At 37.6% G+C, this 17218-nt stretch overlaps 1 protein-coding gene across 3 annotated transcripts in view; it reads left to right on the forward strand.

Annotated features, from left to right (window-relative positions):
• LOC117170373 (zinc finger MYM-type protein 3) overlaps positions 1-17218 on the forward strand; it is a 212376-nt gene that overhangs the window by 136515 nt on the left and 58643 nt on the right. For all 3 annotated transcript variants that reach the window (XM_033357129.1, XM_033357128.1, XM_033357127.1), the window contains one exon: positions 14728-14963. In XM_033357129.1, coding sequence (XP_033213020.1) covers positions 14728-14963 — 236 coding nt within the window. The remainder of the gene's footprint in view (positions 1-14727; positions 14964-17218) is intronic.

Below are 17218 nucleotides of genomic sequence, written 5' to 3' on the forward strand. Positions count from 1 at the left end.
ATGATAGCTGCAGGGCGTGCCGTGCACACCCCGAGCATTTAGCTCACATACTATCTAGTTGTCCAACACACGCGGGAACGACCTACATTCAAAGGCACAATGTGGCACTAAGGGTACTTTATTACCATCTCTGTCTTTCCTACGGCATTCACCTTAATATCGCTCCTCTAAATGCTCCTAGGGAAATTGAGTCAATTGTGGAGAATGGGAAGTGCCGTATATACTGAAACTTTATATTCTCGACAATTGTTTCTCTTGCTCACTCGAGGCCTGACATGGTACTTCTTGACTTCGAGAAACGAACCATGTTCGTTATCGAATTTTCGGCACCAGCTGACAAAAACATCATAGCCAAGGAGAATGAAAAGAAAGAGAGGTATCGAGACCTTATAAGGGAGTTGCAACGATTGTACCCGGAATATTCTGTTAAATGATCGTCCTTATCATCGGCGCTCTTGGAGGTGCCCAGCTTGCACTTGCTAATAGCCTAAAAAGCATCCCTGCGTGTCAACAATATGCTAGAACACTTGCGGGAGAAATTCAGAAGGCGGTTGTCCTTGGGTCGCTCCGTGTTCTTAGGGTCCACGAGGCTTTTGCTGGGTCGTCGTATTGATTCCTTTACAGACTGTAACCACCTATCTCACGGTTGTGAGACGTGGTTATGGCTGAAATTTTACCGCGATTTCGCTGGAAGCGGGTGCAATTTTTCAGATTAGCACCCGCTCCCGGCGAAATCCTGCGGTTGTCCTTATGACAAATTTTTAATTATATATATATATATATTTTCATAGAAGTCTTCAGAGATAAAAATAGCTCCTAATATCATGCTTTCGGTCCTCAATACACATCCTAGCTTTATCTGAACTAATCCGGTGCCTTCTAGTTGTACGTTATTACTTGATCCATCTTTACAAACGAGCGTAGCAACCTCTGGAGCCGATAGTGAGTAGAGCCAATCTCCCAAAGCACGAACAGCATCCCAAAAAGATTCGATGGAGGCGTGCCTTAGCAGTTCCACTTCACACTGAGAGTATAGAGCAGCATCATAGACACGTTGTGAAGTGTAACAAACATACCTTTTATTGAGGACACTGCATTCTTGTACCATGGTGTCCTGTAGGTGAATATAATTTATTGCATCTGCGTTGACGGTAGATATTTAGTTTTGGGTACTACATAAGCTCGTCCAGTTCCGTTTTGTAAAATACTCTGCTTGATAGGTACGAACATAATCGATATAGTTGATATTTGGTTCTCTCCAGCATAGCGACAGCAGATATGTGAGCAAGGTCTGGGAGATTCACTTCTGTTACAGCGGTCGGAAATTCAAATTCTGGGAGGTGGTCTTGTGCTTCTCTAGCGATCGTCGTCAGATGCGAAGAGGTCATCAATGAGTGATGCAGTCTTCCTTCTCGAGCCATCCTCAAGGCGGAAAGAAGTTGTTCTAAAGACCTGATTGTCATGTCCAAATTTGCTTCCAGCGCAATCGTTGTCTCTTCCATCATCAGAGTATAGTTTTCTCTAGCTATATTCTCATATACTGTGAGTATTTTATTTGCAGTGAAGGTCATTTCCTTATCCGAATTCTTCATATCATCTTCTTCCTTCTCAGAAATTTGATGTAGTTTTTGGAGCTCTGAGCGAACTAGGTGTGTTTTTTACCTGTAATTTTGAAATGTTATTCTGTACAACATACAGTACTGCTATTGCTTCTTCGTAGCGCTAGCCATTTTCGTAGTTCAGAATTTCCATTGCAGGACCAGCTATCTTTCCAATAAATCCGAACCAGGGATTCAACGCCCTCTGTAATTGCTGGGCTGAGATAAACCTTTTGAGGAATCTGTTATACCCTAGGAGTCCTTGACAATTTTCATTGTGAGAGGATAAACAATGCTAATATGAAAGTTCCAGGTTCTCATAATAGAGTCCGATATTCTTGGAGAAGGTTGTGATGGAGATGGCATTCATTCTTTCTTGGGGAAAACTGCTTTCATCTGAAAAAACCCATCCTTCAAGTATTACCAGGATAACACGAAACATCTTCTCAATCTGAGGATTAAAGAAAAATATATAAGAATAAAATTTTTTTCGTAATAATAGGAGACTTTTATCTCTTATAATGAGGTCTTCTTGGTCAATTTATCAGCCATGTCATTTCCATGGCATCCACTGTGTGCGGGTTCATAACGCCAATGGACTTCTGTCAATTGGAGTGCATTACTCAATCGCTCAAACTCGTACTGGCATACAACCGGGCGCTTGTCATGAGTACTTCAATTTTTAGACCTCCATTTAGGAAGCCACTGTGTATATCCATTCATAATAAACTGAGAATCCGAATGGATTTTCACTTTCTTGATGTTAGCTCTTATTGCCTCTTTGGCCGCGACAACAGCAGCTTCAATTTCCGCGGAATTATTTTTTGTCGCCCCATCGCACGGGTTGAAATGTTGAAAGGGTGGTTATCGCCAAACCAGACTCCTAACCGACAGATGCAGAATTTTTCCCATTTCGTAAACAAGAACCATCAGTGTACACATGAAAATAGTCATCGTCGTCGACTAGAAACCCAATTTCTATTGCATCTGAGAAATCTATTATTTTATAATAACGATCATCGTAATATCTGTCTAACTTTCGTCGCGCACTTCCTTTTTTAGTCGTACCCAATCGCCTATCATTGCATTTCAAGGCTTTGCTTTCTTATCATATTGTTTTTTGGATGCCATTTTTTCAATCAAATTTTTGGCCGCTAAAATATGAATTTCTCTAAAGTTCGTGATCAGCTCTCTAAGGCAGGGGTCTGCATAATCCACAGGTGCACCGTGACCCAGAATAGCTTGGCCTTTTTTAAGATCTACCAATTTTGTTTCGACGGGAAACTGGGAGGAAATTTATGACCCCTTTGAAAAAAAATCCCAGTTGGAAGGGCTCAGAGAAACCTTCTTTCTGGTATAACTAGACAGAGCTTGAAAAACAAAGTATTTTATTTAAAGTATTTGAACTAAGCAATTGCCGATAATTGTTTACAAATAAATGTTTTCGACATTAATAATACTAAATAATTTAAAAAATATACTACCAGTAATAAAGGTAAGTGGTCAAAAGTAAATTCAAGGCGTTTAAAATTTAGGAGTTTTTTTTCAAATCGAGAATCTGTATATAAAATATTTCAGAATAAAAGTTCAAAAAAAGAAAACATTAAAAACTTTAAAAACTGATGACTTAAAATTCAAAGGAATTGAAATTTCGTAAGCGCTTTTAAATAAAAAAATAATTTTTAATTTGATACTACTCTAAAGTATATTGATTTTTTCAAAGTCAAAGCTGGTTAAATTGTAGAATTTCAAACTTTCGGAAACACTTTTTTATTCGAAAAAACTTTAAAAATAAAAATAAATTTTTTATTTTTGATAGAAAAACTTTGGAAAATGCTATCGCAACTGAAGAGGAAAAATTCTTTGCATTGGTATTAATAGGTCGTAAAAATTGTAATTTATTTTTTGTATCTGTTAGATATAATAATATAATCAATAATATAAGTCCATTCAACAATTTTGTAAACTTTTAATATTGAAAAATTTGTTATGGATTTTAAAACTGATCATGTTTGTAATATTAGGTAATAGAAACATCAAGGACGCGTGACTTTCTTGCTGCTTTTTAATTTAATTTTAAAATTAAATTTTGAATTATTTATAAACAAAAGAATTTTTAGGAAATTTAAGTTGTGAGTAAAAAAAATTACAGTTGCATTGAATATTTTATTTAATTATATTAAAGTAAAGGAAACTCAACATTCATTTTTTTATTTCATAATACTCAATTTTAGCGTGAAGTTTCGAATAGAAATAAGAGTCTCGAGTTTAAGGACTCCCAGTGGCAAAAAATTAGGTAAATGGTTTTGACAGTTTTGGGTCAAAACTTAGTAGATCCGACCTATTGGCCTGGCCAATAGGTTTGGAGATCTTTGGAGACCCCTGCTCTAAGGTATGATCCGTAGGTTTATAGTTTTGTACCATCCGGAAAAGAGGATGGTTTTCTTGCTATTCTATCAAAAACAAACTCGTAGGATGTGAAAAAGTCGCTTCGGGTACAGAAGTATTGTATGCGAACATAGCATAGGGGCGGAGCTTATCCCAATCGTCGTATTGTTTAGCATATAGGCGCACATAGTCCATTAGGATGGCGTGGCTCCTCTCTAGTGCCCCGTTGGTTTGTGGCCTATATCTTGAAGTGGTTACTTGGTTTATCTTGAAAATTTTTGTTAACTTCGGCAAAATTGTACTAACTAATTAAGTCCCTCGATCTGTTAGGATGCACCGGGGTGCACCATAAAGAGAAATCAAGTTCATTGCTAATGCATGCGCGAGGGTGGTGCTTTTAATGTCAAGAACTGCAACTGATATACAATATTTGCTAAGGTTCTCCTGCATAGTTAAAATGTGGCGGTTTCCATCGGGGGTGGTAGGCAAAAGTCCAACTGTATCAAAGGAGACCTTATCAAATGGTTCCAACTGAGTGTCGGTTATGATCATTGGCTCATGGGAGAGCACTCTGGTGATTTTCTGTTCCGCACCGTTAGAACATTTTTGAATGTAAGCCATTACGTCTTCCCTTAACCGGGGCCAGGTAAATCTTTCTCTAACCCTTCGATACGTTTTTGCGACCCCCTTGTGTCCACTAAGTAGACTATCGTTGGCTTCTGCAATTATTTTCTGCCCATCTATTTCCGGAGGAACCTCAATTTTTCCGTAACAGACCGTTACCTTAATTGCTGTATCCTTGGAAACATTAGTTAGAGTGTCAGTAAGGAAACTTTGGGGGGGGGGGCGCTATAGCGTTGTCATACTGATGGATCTGAATCGCTGATGTTTGAGGTTGTATCCTCTGTGTCACTTATCGTCGAAGTTGGGTCACCTTCGGTGAAATCCGAATATTGAGGGGTTAATTGACTCATCATTTGCTTGAATCTTAATCGACTGGCTATGGGGCTGTTGGTAGATTTAGACCCAGTGGATTCAAGCGGCGGCGTTATTCAAATCTTCGAACCTGTGGGTCTTCCTGGCTTTTTGGCACCAGGTGACGCAATAGAGGATGGTAGAGATACTATACCTTCCTCTGAGTTCCAGATTGGCTGGTACCAGGCTCACTAGAAGGAGCTTCACCCCTGAACGTAGGAGTTGCTATGAGATCCTTTTTGGTCCCTCTAGTTTTTTCTTTCTTTTCCTTTGAGCTACTTGGATCAGAGGCAAGTCTGGACTTCCTTGAGGGCAAACTTTGTTTAATTCCCTCGCGGGCTACCTGCTTTACAACCCGCTCCCGAGTGTTTATTGGAAGTGTTTTTTTCCCAGGGACCTAATATGAGGAGGGACTTGGGGACATTATCTTCATCATCCGTAGTCTCATCATCACTAGGGATACTAGTGGAAGAATCGACTGCCGGGTTTTCGGATAGTGTGGGTAACCATCGGTTTATTTTTCCGGGATTACACTCTAATTTATAGTAATAATCTCCGAGTTTCAATAACCACTTCCCTAATCTTTTCGTAGGACATTTTGCTAAATTTATTCATCGCACGGGCTTATGGTCACGGAATAAAATAAACGTACGCCCATACAGGTAAGGACGAAAGTTTTCCTGGGCTTCCACCACGGCCAAACATTCTTTTTCGGTTTTATTATAATTCTTTTCGCACCCATGGAATACCTTGGAAGAATAAGACACTGTCGAATCTGTAGTAAGTCGAAAATTTTCTCCAAAATTTGGATACCACAGAATATGCTGGTGACATAACTTTTTTCTTAATCTTCGAAAACTTTTACTCTCTTCATGTCCCCAAATAAATTAGCAAAACCGGGTATGAATCTTCGGTAATAGCCAGCGAGGCTTAGGAATCCTCTAACTGCCTTGAAATTTGTTGACCGGAGGTGATGATAGATAGCTTTTATTTTCCGCGGATCGGGCATAATTCCTTCATTACTGATAATGTGTCCCAAATAGGACACCTCAGTTTTTAGAAATTCGCATTTCACCGGTTGTAATAATAGATTTACTTCTCTCAGCCAACAAACAACCGTTTTACTGTTCTGTCGTGCTCTTCCAATGTTCTTGAGAATATTTCTATATCATCAAGGTACACGAAAAGCTCGCCCCCCCCCCCTGCATGCCGGAAAGGACTTGATCCATAATACGCTGGAAGGTAGCTGGGGCAGCTTTTATACCCATGGGCATTCGTTTATATTGATGATGCCCTTGACGGGTTGAAAAGGCTATTTGGGCTGGCCCCTTTCATCAGTTTCTATCTGTCTAAATCCCGAAGCCAAATCGAGCACTGAGAAATACTGGGCACCTCCTAATCGGTCTAATATATCAGTAATATTGGGGAGCGGATAGGCGTCACCAGTAGTTTTTTCGTTTAAAACTCGGAAGTCAATAACTATTCTATGTTTTATTTCGCCTAAAAATATCAGGCTTTTTAGGCACAACTAGGGTGGGTGAGTTGTAAGGAGAAGTAGAGTGAACTGTCTATTTTATTATCTCTAAACATCTTTTCAACCCCTGCCCCTTATTAGAGCTTCCTGTTTCTGAGCTTGCCTATAGGGGTTTATATACACTGGGATTTCGTCAGTAGTATGTATTTGGTGTTTTACTAGTGTGGTGGTAGTTAAACCTTTCTCCAGTGGCTAGAAATCAGTCGTTCCCGTTTTTTATCCATTCTTGCACTATTGCTCTTTCTTCAGGGTTAAGGTGATCTTGAGGCACTTTCCTCGAAATGTCCTCTATTCTAGCCTCCAGGGATAGAATACATGATTGGTTATCATAATCATTTTGACTAGAAAAGTCAGCAAAATCAAATGCTACCAGTTTCTGCGGTGGAATCTCGATTTCCAATTCTTCCTCTCTAGTATTAAAAGCTAATATCTGACAGGTTCCGTTCCTATTGGCGACTGTCGATTTTCCGATATAGACACCCTTCTCTGCTGTTATTAAAGGCAATTAAGCTTGAACCAGTGAAGTGGCGCACAGGGGAATAGGGATCTGTTGTACCATGCGAGCTTTAAGGGTAAGGATTTTGGGTACTGGCTTAATTTTGGAGGCCAGTGCTTCCCTGGCCCTTATTGATTCATCATCTATAAATAAAATTGGTCAATAGGTCGTGAATATGCTATTAGGGCATTATGGTAAAATGAAATGTTACATTTTTCCTGCCTCAAATAGACCCGTCCGAGGATGCCATCTACTGTAATGGGAAACGTATCGCGGACTACATGGAAAACAGCTGTTTTCTCATGTATTTCGATTTCAATGATACCTAAAGTATATACCCGGGTCATGGTTACTTTAGTGATAATAGATACCTTATCTGGACGTTGATCTATAAGTAGATGAGAATGTCGCTGATTAGGCGTGGTTGAGAACTGGGGCTTGAATTGTTGATCGGTTGTAAATCACCTTCGTATTGTTGACTGTTTGGATATGGGGAAAAGCTCCTAGTTTGTGATGGATAAGAAGGGCGTGCGCAGCTATGGTGCTGAAAGTTTTCAGACCCTTGTCTCTTTCAAACTCCCGTGGGTTGTGGTTCATACCCTCTGTTATCCCGTGAGTACCGAGGACTTGACTAGCGGGCAAAATCGCGTTGCTTTCGACCCGGTCTAAGGTCGTTATAATAACGATAGGGTTGAATTTCATTATCTGGGCCACGATTTCTATCCTCCTTAAAGTATCTCCTCGGACTGCTGATATAAGGGTAATCTTGGTTTTGAAGATATTCTCGATTATTTCCGTAGGGTTCGTATAACCTTACTTACTCCGTTGGATTGTGGATCCTTCTAGGATCATTTTGAAATTCATGAAGGGACTTTCGGGATACGTGGAAAGAACTATGAGGCATTCCTGATGCATGTCTTCGTTCGTCGGCGTGTTTGGCGAACTTAAAAGCTTCTTCAAGAGTTACTGGGTCCTTGGCGTCTTTAAATAACGAAAGGTCATCCGCTAGACCACACATAAAAGCTTTAATTTCGGTTTGCATAACAGTGTTCAATGTGCCCTCAGCTGCTGCATGTGTGGGCTGCTTGAAGCACCGCTTTAGTTCCCCCTCTATAGGTAAGAGTGCTTTTCTAGATATTTGGAAAGTTGCATGTGAACAATTTTTTCAAGTGGTTTAGACAGTTTACATAAAATAGAAATTGGCCAGAAGTCTTTTGGAGAATAAGGTTTTGAAATTTTGGGAACTGGACAACTAACAGCCTTTTTCCAGATATCTGGGAAGATATCGCCCTGAAAGGAAGCATTATAAATATGCAATAGAATAGAAAAGATAATTGGAAGGACAAGTTTAATCATTTTGATTGATATACCATCAGTTCCAGTGGCATTGGATTTGATTTGAAGTGTTTTTTACAAAAATAATTAAGGTGAGATGTCATAGAATGTCATCGAATTAAAAGGATAGTGGAAGATGATGATGGTAAGCCTGGGACGGGGAATGTGAAAAAAGTCTTAAAAAGGTCCTCAGGCGGAAAATTACTATCAATAGATTCGTTCTTGGGAGGGATTAGGTGTAGACGTCCAAGGAGATGCCAAAAGTCCTCTTTTTTGTCTCTATGTGCAATCTCATTATAATTGTATTGATTGAACGCATCTCTAATCTTAGTTTGAACTAAGTTCCTCAGTTTACGAAATTGAGCTAGTATTGTATTGCTTTGGGTTCTTTTTGCAAGTCGGCGTTTGCCATCTCGTTCCCTCATTAGATTTTGAATTTCGGATGTGATCCAGAGGGCAGCTTTACTAAAGTTTTTAGGAACGTGTAGTGGAGAAAATTTGTTGAATGTGGTGACTAGGTAGTTAGTCGAGCGTCGATTTTATTATTTATATCTGTATCTAGTAATATTTTTTTCCCAATCATACGTCACTAGATGTTCGTGGAATGAATGTTCGTCAATTTTAGAGAAATTTCGATCAGTATGGTGAGTAGAATCATGAGGTACAATCGAGAGCCCTGAAGAGTACACTAACGATGTTAGAAATTTCGAATAATTGGTAGTGAGATGTAAGTTAGTGTTAAAATCTCCGGTAAGGATAATGCTATTAAAGTTAGCGATAACTGAAAAAATCACCGTTTCAAGCTCCGTGCCGTAGGAGGCATTGGGTGGTTTATAAACTACTCCCAATAAAGCATTATCAGAAGTTGATTTTACTTCAACAAAGATAAATTCGGTTGTGGGGTAATTAGTCACTCGACTCACACTAACCACAGTCCCGGACAGACTATTATGCAAAAAAAGACAAACTCCATCACCCCTTTTCTCGTCCCTGTCTCTTCGAACGAGCGAATAGTTGTCAATTGTCACGAGACAAGAAGGTATATTAGGAGTTATCAAGGATTCAGACGCAGCTATTATATGGTAGGAACATTTACTGAAAAAATGCTTGAGTTTCATAAAATGTGCCAAGAGAGACTGGGCGTTCAGATGACAAATGTACATATATTTACCAACGAACTTCAAAAAGCCAAGCAGTAATGATATCACACCATTGTGTGCGTAGCCATTCCACAGATAGGGTAATTGCTATTGAAATCGCTCTATGTGTTGAAGCAGTGACAGTTGAATCCTAGGCGTGCCATCATTCTTCCGACAAAAGATCTTCCCTCTTGCAATCCAAAGATATTTGATCTTCTGTTGTCTCCTTACCTCCAATGCAGAAGCATAGATCCTTCGGTAAAAAGGCGCCAAAGCCTCACGAATGAAAATGAGACTTCTGTCATTATCTGGCCAGCCAAGATTGGTCGTAGAGAAATTTCGTACTTTTCTCCTGTGTTCGATGAACTTATCCCTTACATATGTTTGCTGAATTTGGCAACTATGATAGGTGCAAGCAGTGGATTAGATGTTGGTGATTTTTGAATACAATAAACATTCAGAAGGTCATCTTTAGCAAAGGGAAGATTAAGTGCCTTGGCGACCGATTCGAGGACCGATGGAAGATTCTCATTTTGCTTAACAGGTAACCCGTGAATCTCAAGGGTGGATTGCAATGCAGCTTGCTCCTGGTAATTGAGGGAAGCTTGAAAAGAGGCCCTTCAATTTCAGCGAGTTTGTCACTGCTTTAATCTTAGAGGCGTCTTCCGTGTTACTTGTAGTTGAATTTTCAAGCAGATTGATTTTGCGAGCATTCTCAGAAACACCTGACTTTATTTCCTGGATCGTAGTATCAATCTTGGAAATCCACTCATGCTGCTTGGTTTCAAATTCCTTGAAAAGATTTTTCAACTGTTCCAGCGCCTGCACCGCCGCTTCTCTCTGTGCCTGTAATACCGCATTGTGTATGGCTGCAATGTAACCAGGCGGCAGGACCGCAGCAGTGACAGGGGCAGGAGAAACTATTGCAATTGAAGGGTTAGATACCTGATCGTTGCCGGCAGGGTCGACGTCTGTGCTGGAAATTGGCAAGGAGCTTTTATCGATATCTGAAGAGGTGTCGCTAGTATTTTGTAATTTGCAGTTTACGCAAATAAAATTATTTAAACCCTTTTTCAGATCTTCAAATGCCTTATTTGACAATCCGACATTGACGCAGGTCAAGTGGGTAAAGATACCGGATTTTGTGCAGGAAACAGCGCCCGGCGATCCTCAAGAATTGTTTTATTGCATTCAGGACAAGCACCAATCGTTAGATATACGTACATTAAGGGGGGACTGGGGGATAAGCACTTGCAAGAATTATTTTTTGTGAAATATTTTATGAATATCATGTCAAAATTTAAACTCAATCGGAGCAGAACTCTTGAAGTTATAGATTTGAAACCGACCCTCCTTATAGACCGCAGCTGCGCTTGAAAATATAGGAACGTGCCTGGAGACAATCACAAATACTATAAAATAATAGAATTTTTATTAGTTTTCAGTACACTTTCCACGTTCGTGAAGTGTGCATAGAGTAATGGAAAAAAGAAGGAGCTGAAACCATTAAAAAAATTAATTTTTTTCTTCACTTTTTCAATGTTTAAAACTTTAAACGAGTTTTTCTCGAAACCACTTTTTAAAAGTCCTTTCCAGCGATTTTAAAAAAACTACTGAACCGATCCTTCTTAAACTTGGTAAACATTTTCTATATATAAAAATCCTCCCCCCAACGATATGTTTGTTTAAATTTTTTTATATTAACGTTGTTTTTTACTTAGGAAATGACGACATTTTTCGTACAAAATCGAATATTTTAGTTTAAATAATCACAAATTTTTTTTTAAATCCTAAAAATAATCGTTTGGGGGAGGAAAAACTTATATTTTAACTAAATTTTGCAACTTTTTTGATTTCCGACAAATCTACGTTGAGATATCGCTGGAACCGCAAATCATTTTCAAGAGGCGTACTCGAAATTGCTCTGCCACTGACTTATTTCACGATATTTTTTTACAACAAAATTATTAATTATTTTTAAAATAATATTTTGTAACATGCAAAATATTTAAATACATTTACTTTAACTAGATCTCTAAAAAAATCATAATAAAAGCATTTTTTTCATGCATTATCCCCCATTCCCCCCTTAATCAGATTCACAAGAGCTGTTGAACTTCGAAACTTCAAAACAGTACTTTAAGTACAAAGGAGCCCAAAAATGACAGAACTCAATATACAAACCGCAATCCGAACACAAATACTACAACTGTAGTAAAACACAATTTTCAAAATTGCCTGATAAACAATTTATGGCAAGAATAAACGGAGTCTCCGTGAATGGAATTCTCACACTATTTTCTTCGATGAAGTTAGTAGGAATTCTGTTCTCAAAAACTAATTCTACAGTACCCCCTAGAAAAATGTCGGAATTCACATCCACAAAATTTGGTATGTCAATAATCGAGTAGTGGCTGTTTTCTGATAGAAATGGTGGCATACTTTTATGACCTCCTCCTTGCTTAATTTATCAGCCACTCCCTAAGCTCTACATTCAGTCACTTTGACAACCGCGTCAAAATGTTTCATTAATTCACTTGTAAATTTTTCTAACTCATGCAGTTTAGCGGAAATAGTTACTGTACCTTCCGAGTTAAAACAAGAAGGATGTTTAAAAATCGAAAAATCTAGTAGTACTTTTAAAAGGGTCGATAATTAATCTTTCAGATTCTCGCTTTCAATCCTAACTCTTCCTCTTTCCACTTAAAGTTAATTTAAATTTATTTTCTTTGCTTATAACGATTGCTATATTAAAATAAATATTTTTTGTGTTACCCGGTATTTAATTGGTAACTCACACAAATATTTGATTCAGTATTGTAAGTGAATATTGAAAGGATCATTGTTTGCTTCGAGCGGAGCTATTATTCTTTCGGCCTCTGAATCGTCCTGATCGTTTGTTGATTGCGCGCCAGCGATTTGAAATTCCTGCTCACGAGCAGTTCGTCTTTGCTGCAAAGCTTCTTCCAAAGGCAAGTCAATAGTTATTACTTCGATATTGTTGAAAACTGTTTCCGTCTCTCGGTTAGCTTCAACAACAGGCCGAACTGTTGGTCTAACCACAAGAGTAGGGACGGGCCTTCTTTCAGGCTTAATCAATCAGATTATTATAGATGATCGAATTAGCAGATATCACTCTCAGACTTATCTTTGGATGAGGTTTTTGTGAACGTTTTCCTCGTTTTGCATAATTTTTTAGAAGAACCTTGGAAGGAATTATCCTTGGGTTAGGCATAAGGATTGAAAGGATTCGAAACGCTGCTTCTCCTGATCAAGATAGTGCGAGAGAGTCGCAAGAAAATTTTGATTGTCCCTCAGGATATTCAAAAATTTCGCTTTCCTTCTTAATCTGAATGAAAATCAAATTCTCAAGCGCGGCTTGGCTAATCCTTCGCTTATAGCGTTCAGGCTTGAGTCAGCGCAGATTGGATGCCGTAATTTGATAATTTAATTTAAATAATCAAATTCTAGTGGCTCTGTTCTTTATTCGATAAGGTTTTCTCTCCCACCCCTTTTATTTTTTTTTATTTTTGAAAAAGAAATATCCTCAGCCCGTCAGCTGATTGTGCGATTGGGTGAGATACCGAAATCACTTAATGGCTTATTAATTGAAATAGGTTTAATTTTTCTTCTCCAAATAAGGGATAAATATACGTATGATAATATTATCATACCATTTTAAGTTTCTTTTCAAAAATCAATACTGTGAAGTAAAAATTTTCCGTTGGCAATTACATAACTCTTCCTTGCAAAAAGAAACTGGAGTATCTTTATTTTCAGTGTTTCTCGATTATCTCACACCGTAAGTAGGTCAGTATTATTTTTTTCTGCTGACACTGTTTCGCGTGCTTGGAAAACGGGCGTTTAGAGAACGAGTGCACTAACCTTTTCGTACTTCCGATTCACACGTTTGCTAACTCTTGTGAATTTACTTCCACTTACGCTTACTTATTTCTGGCACGAGGACGTGCACTTGAAACTATGTCGTATTTACAGTGAAACTCTTCTATAGCGCCGATTTTGGGGCTGACGGTGGGTGTTAACTTACTCATTATAGCCCTCTCCGCTTTTGTTTGCTCACACTTGAGTGCTCGCCTGAGTGACAACCGGAGACCCCGCGCATTCCGTGCAGCTCCCCTTACACCGACCTCCGGCACGGCGTCAATTCTCGGAAGGGCTATAGAAGGGTGTGCTATTAAAGGGTTTCACTGTATTTACTTTGCTGCTTCATATTAAAAGGGATACAAGTTATAACTAATTCATAGCTTAACTCTTAATTAAATTATTGTTCGTCGTATATATTGTCGGAATTATAAAAAAAAGTTTTTAAAAATTAAATTCGATATATGAGCATGGAATTTCATTTTGATCATAGGAATTGCTGACTACAGCAAAAAGTTTTTACTGCTTGTTTTATTTGTACATGCTGTCTCATATACCGCAACATAATCAGAAAAGAAATCTTTTAAACGGTTATAAAAATTTAACTCGCGTTAAGTATTAAACAAAACACAAAGCTACAAGCAACTCATATTTTACCCAACTTTATTATCTCTATTTCTAACTACCTAGCGCACCTTCAGTCCGTGAGAGTTGGGCAGATTCTATTATTTTTTCCATTTGGTCTAAAAACTCATTGACATTTTCTACTGATTTTTCCTCAGATTTTCCTATCGGTATTACTATTGAGTAACTCAAGGCCTGTTGGAAATTTTGAACCTATTTAAAAAGTTAGTTTCTTAAAATTTTCAGAATAAATTCATCATCGCAGTTTACAAATTTTTACGAGGAAATACGAAAATTATTCATAAACAATGAAATAGTCAATTCTAAAAATAATTTAGAACTAACTAAAAGTGAAATTGAAATGGGTACAGCAACCAAATTAATAACAATTAGTGACAATCTAATCCCACCGCTGCCACCAATCAATTTGTTACGTTCGGGAATATTACCCATTATGTAAAGAAAAAATGTTCACTTAATAAATAATGCATCCAAATATATATATAATGGCGCGCGCGTGTGTGTTCTTATTACTGTTACCCCAAAAATCATAAAAAATATATAGAAATATTATTCGTAAATAACGAATAAATTTTTTAATATTCTAAAAAAATTCCTTTTACTAAAAAAGGAGCTTATTAAAAGTCGAGAAATGTATTAGTTGCGTTTCAGTTTCCTTTAAAAATAACCTTCTATTTATGAAAAAATGGAATAAAACTTTGTATAAGTCGAATTATCAATATTTTTCTTTTACAGTTCAACCAGAACGTCCCGTGTCTGCAACACGTGGTCGAAAACGCATGGTTCCATATAAACCTCGGGCCACACCAAGTAAACGAGGGAGACGTGCATCTGGTATAAACGATATGCCTCTCATGCCTCCTCCAGAGTCACAGTCTGCACAGCAATCAAGATTTAATGAACCTGTCGAAAAGCCGGATGCTAACATGGCCCTCAAGTACACTTTTGGCGTCAATGCTTGGAGACATTGGGTAAATATATTTGAAATCAATTTCTTCCCTCGTAAGAAGCTGTTGTATTCAGCTTGATATTAGTCATAAAGTCAGAATGAATGCTTCACGAAGCACAGAAAATTTTTGTTTCTCATAAAATATAATAACCGCTCAATATATTGGCTAGTGCCTCACTTGGAAAAATCAATTTGAAAAAATCATTTCCGAAAGCTTCAATTTTATAAATTCAATACTTTGCTCGGTTGGCCTCACGGATCAACGATTAAAATTTTAAAGTTCAAAGGGTGAACATTTTTTAGACGCCGCAAGTTTTAAGGTTTTATGATTTCAGACTTACAAACAGCGAATTTCTGACAAAAATGCGATAACACTTTTTGAATTTCGAACTCTGACAATATGGATGTGCTGGGGGCCCAGCTCGGCTGCCCTCACGGGTCTACGATTAAAATTTCTAAGTCGGAAGGGTAAATATTTTATATCCTAAAAATGGACGAAAAATACTTTTAAAAATATGGTTCATGCGTTCTAAAATTCTAAAAAAACTATGAATTAGTCCGTCCTAAAATGAACGTTTCTCCTGCTTTTTTTTTAACAAAAAAATTATAAGTTTCAGCTTTATGAAAAATTTTTAATGTTTATAAAAAATTACATTTCCGTGATTGTAAAAAGTTGTAAAGTAGTCTACAAGGTTAAGAAACGAAATCTTACGCGAAGAAAAATGGTAATCATTTTAAATGATTTCTTTAATAAATTTGTTATTGATATTCCTGTTAACAGTTCGTGTATTTTACATTTACATAACGTCGTATAATAATAAATAATTAGAAAAAGACAGCTTAAAATTTGTTACTTTAACTTTTCTGAACTGTAGCTTATGTGAATGGCTTTTTCACCGAGTTTTAACTTGTCGGTATAGCGCAGTGATTAGCACTCCCGACTGTTAGGCGGTAGATTTAGGTGTAGATGAGTAGGTTCGATACCCCGTAGCGTTAGAAATTTTATTTGTAATATAATGTTTAAAAATGTAATATATGTATTCACTCTTAGCAGGACTATTAATATTTGCAGTAAAACTACTTGCAATCAATTAATGTTTATTTTTTAATACCTTTTCGCTATATTGTTAGAGTGTAGCAGTGCTGTACTAGTTAGAACTGACGCAGTACTGCGCCCATAGTGAATTTTCTATTGGTGTAGTACTGTGCCAGTAGCGATATCCAGTGCTAGCCCAGCATTGACCAGCTCAGTACAAAGTAGGGTTATCATCCCAGAGATATGACAGTACAGGTGCTAAAATTGGCAAAAAAAAAAAAACCAAGAGGGCTTTCATGTTGGCAACTATGAGGGAAGCCCATGTTGGGCCTCTGTAGATTAGCATGTCGTTTCCATAAGGGACCACGCCTGGATGTCGTTTTTCCATACGGGTTATATTAATCGCACGCCTTTTACGCTTTGAAAAAACGGATGCACTCAGAGGGGATGAGAACTAACCCAAAGTAGCCAAGCATATTGTGCAATACCATGCATTCCAATTGGAAACGGTTCAGGCGGTAGTGACTGTTTACATTTCGACCCCCCCCCTCCCCCACCGAATTCAGTACAAAGCTATTTGAAGGCAACCACCAACACTGAACTGGTAACACTGAACCAACACTGAACGCGTAAAAAGAATCTGGGTGAGGGCTGCGAATTATACAACTTGTTGCAAGACTGAATTGGCATAACAAATTAAATACATTGTTTAAACAATTTTAGTTTAAATAATTGAAAAATATAATTTTTTACGAAAAATTATGTTTTCAACAAGGGATTATTTTACTTAAAAAATTATATTTTTTAATAACTTAAACTAAAATTGTTTAAATTTTTTCAAATTTGTGATATATAACAGAAAAAATTTAATTACACAGTTTTTTTACATCGTACTACTACGCATGATAACATTTCTGCTTAAGGATTTACACTACGTAACGCCAATCTCAAAAGTTGCCTATATAAAAAATGATTTATAAGGTCGACAGAAAAGATCTATTACGAGGGTAGTTCAATAAGTCCTTAGAATGAAGTATAAAAACAATTTGTTTTGGGCAAATTTTTTTTTATTTTTCAACATAATTTCCTTGGAGCTCTATACACTTGGTCAATCGCTTTTCAAGTTTTTTTAATCCTTTAGAAAAGTGCGTTTTCGGAATTTCCTCAAAATAAGCACTTACAGAGGCAATGACGTCTTCGTTGTCTGGAAATCTCTGTCCACCGAGCCATTTTTTCAAGTT

This window comes from Belonocnema kinseyi, chromosome 3, assembly GCF_010883055.1.
Source record: "Belonocnema kinseyi isolate 2016_QV_RU_SX_M_011 chromosome 3, B_treatae_v1, whole genome shotgun sequence".
In the NCBI taxonomy this organism is placed as follows: Eukaryota; Metazoa; Arthropoda; class Insecta; order Hymenoptera; family Cynipidae; genus Belonocnema; species Belonocnema kinseyi.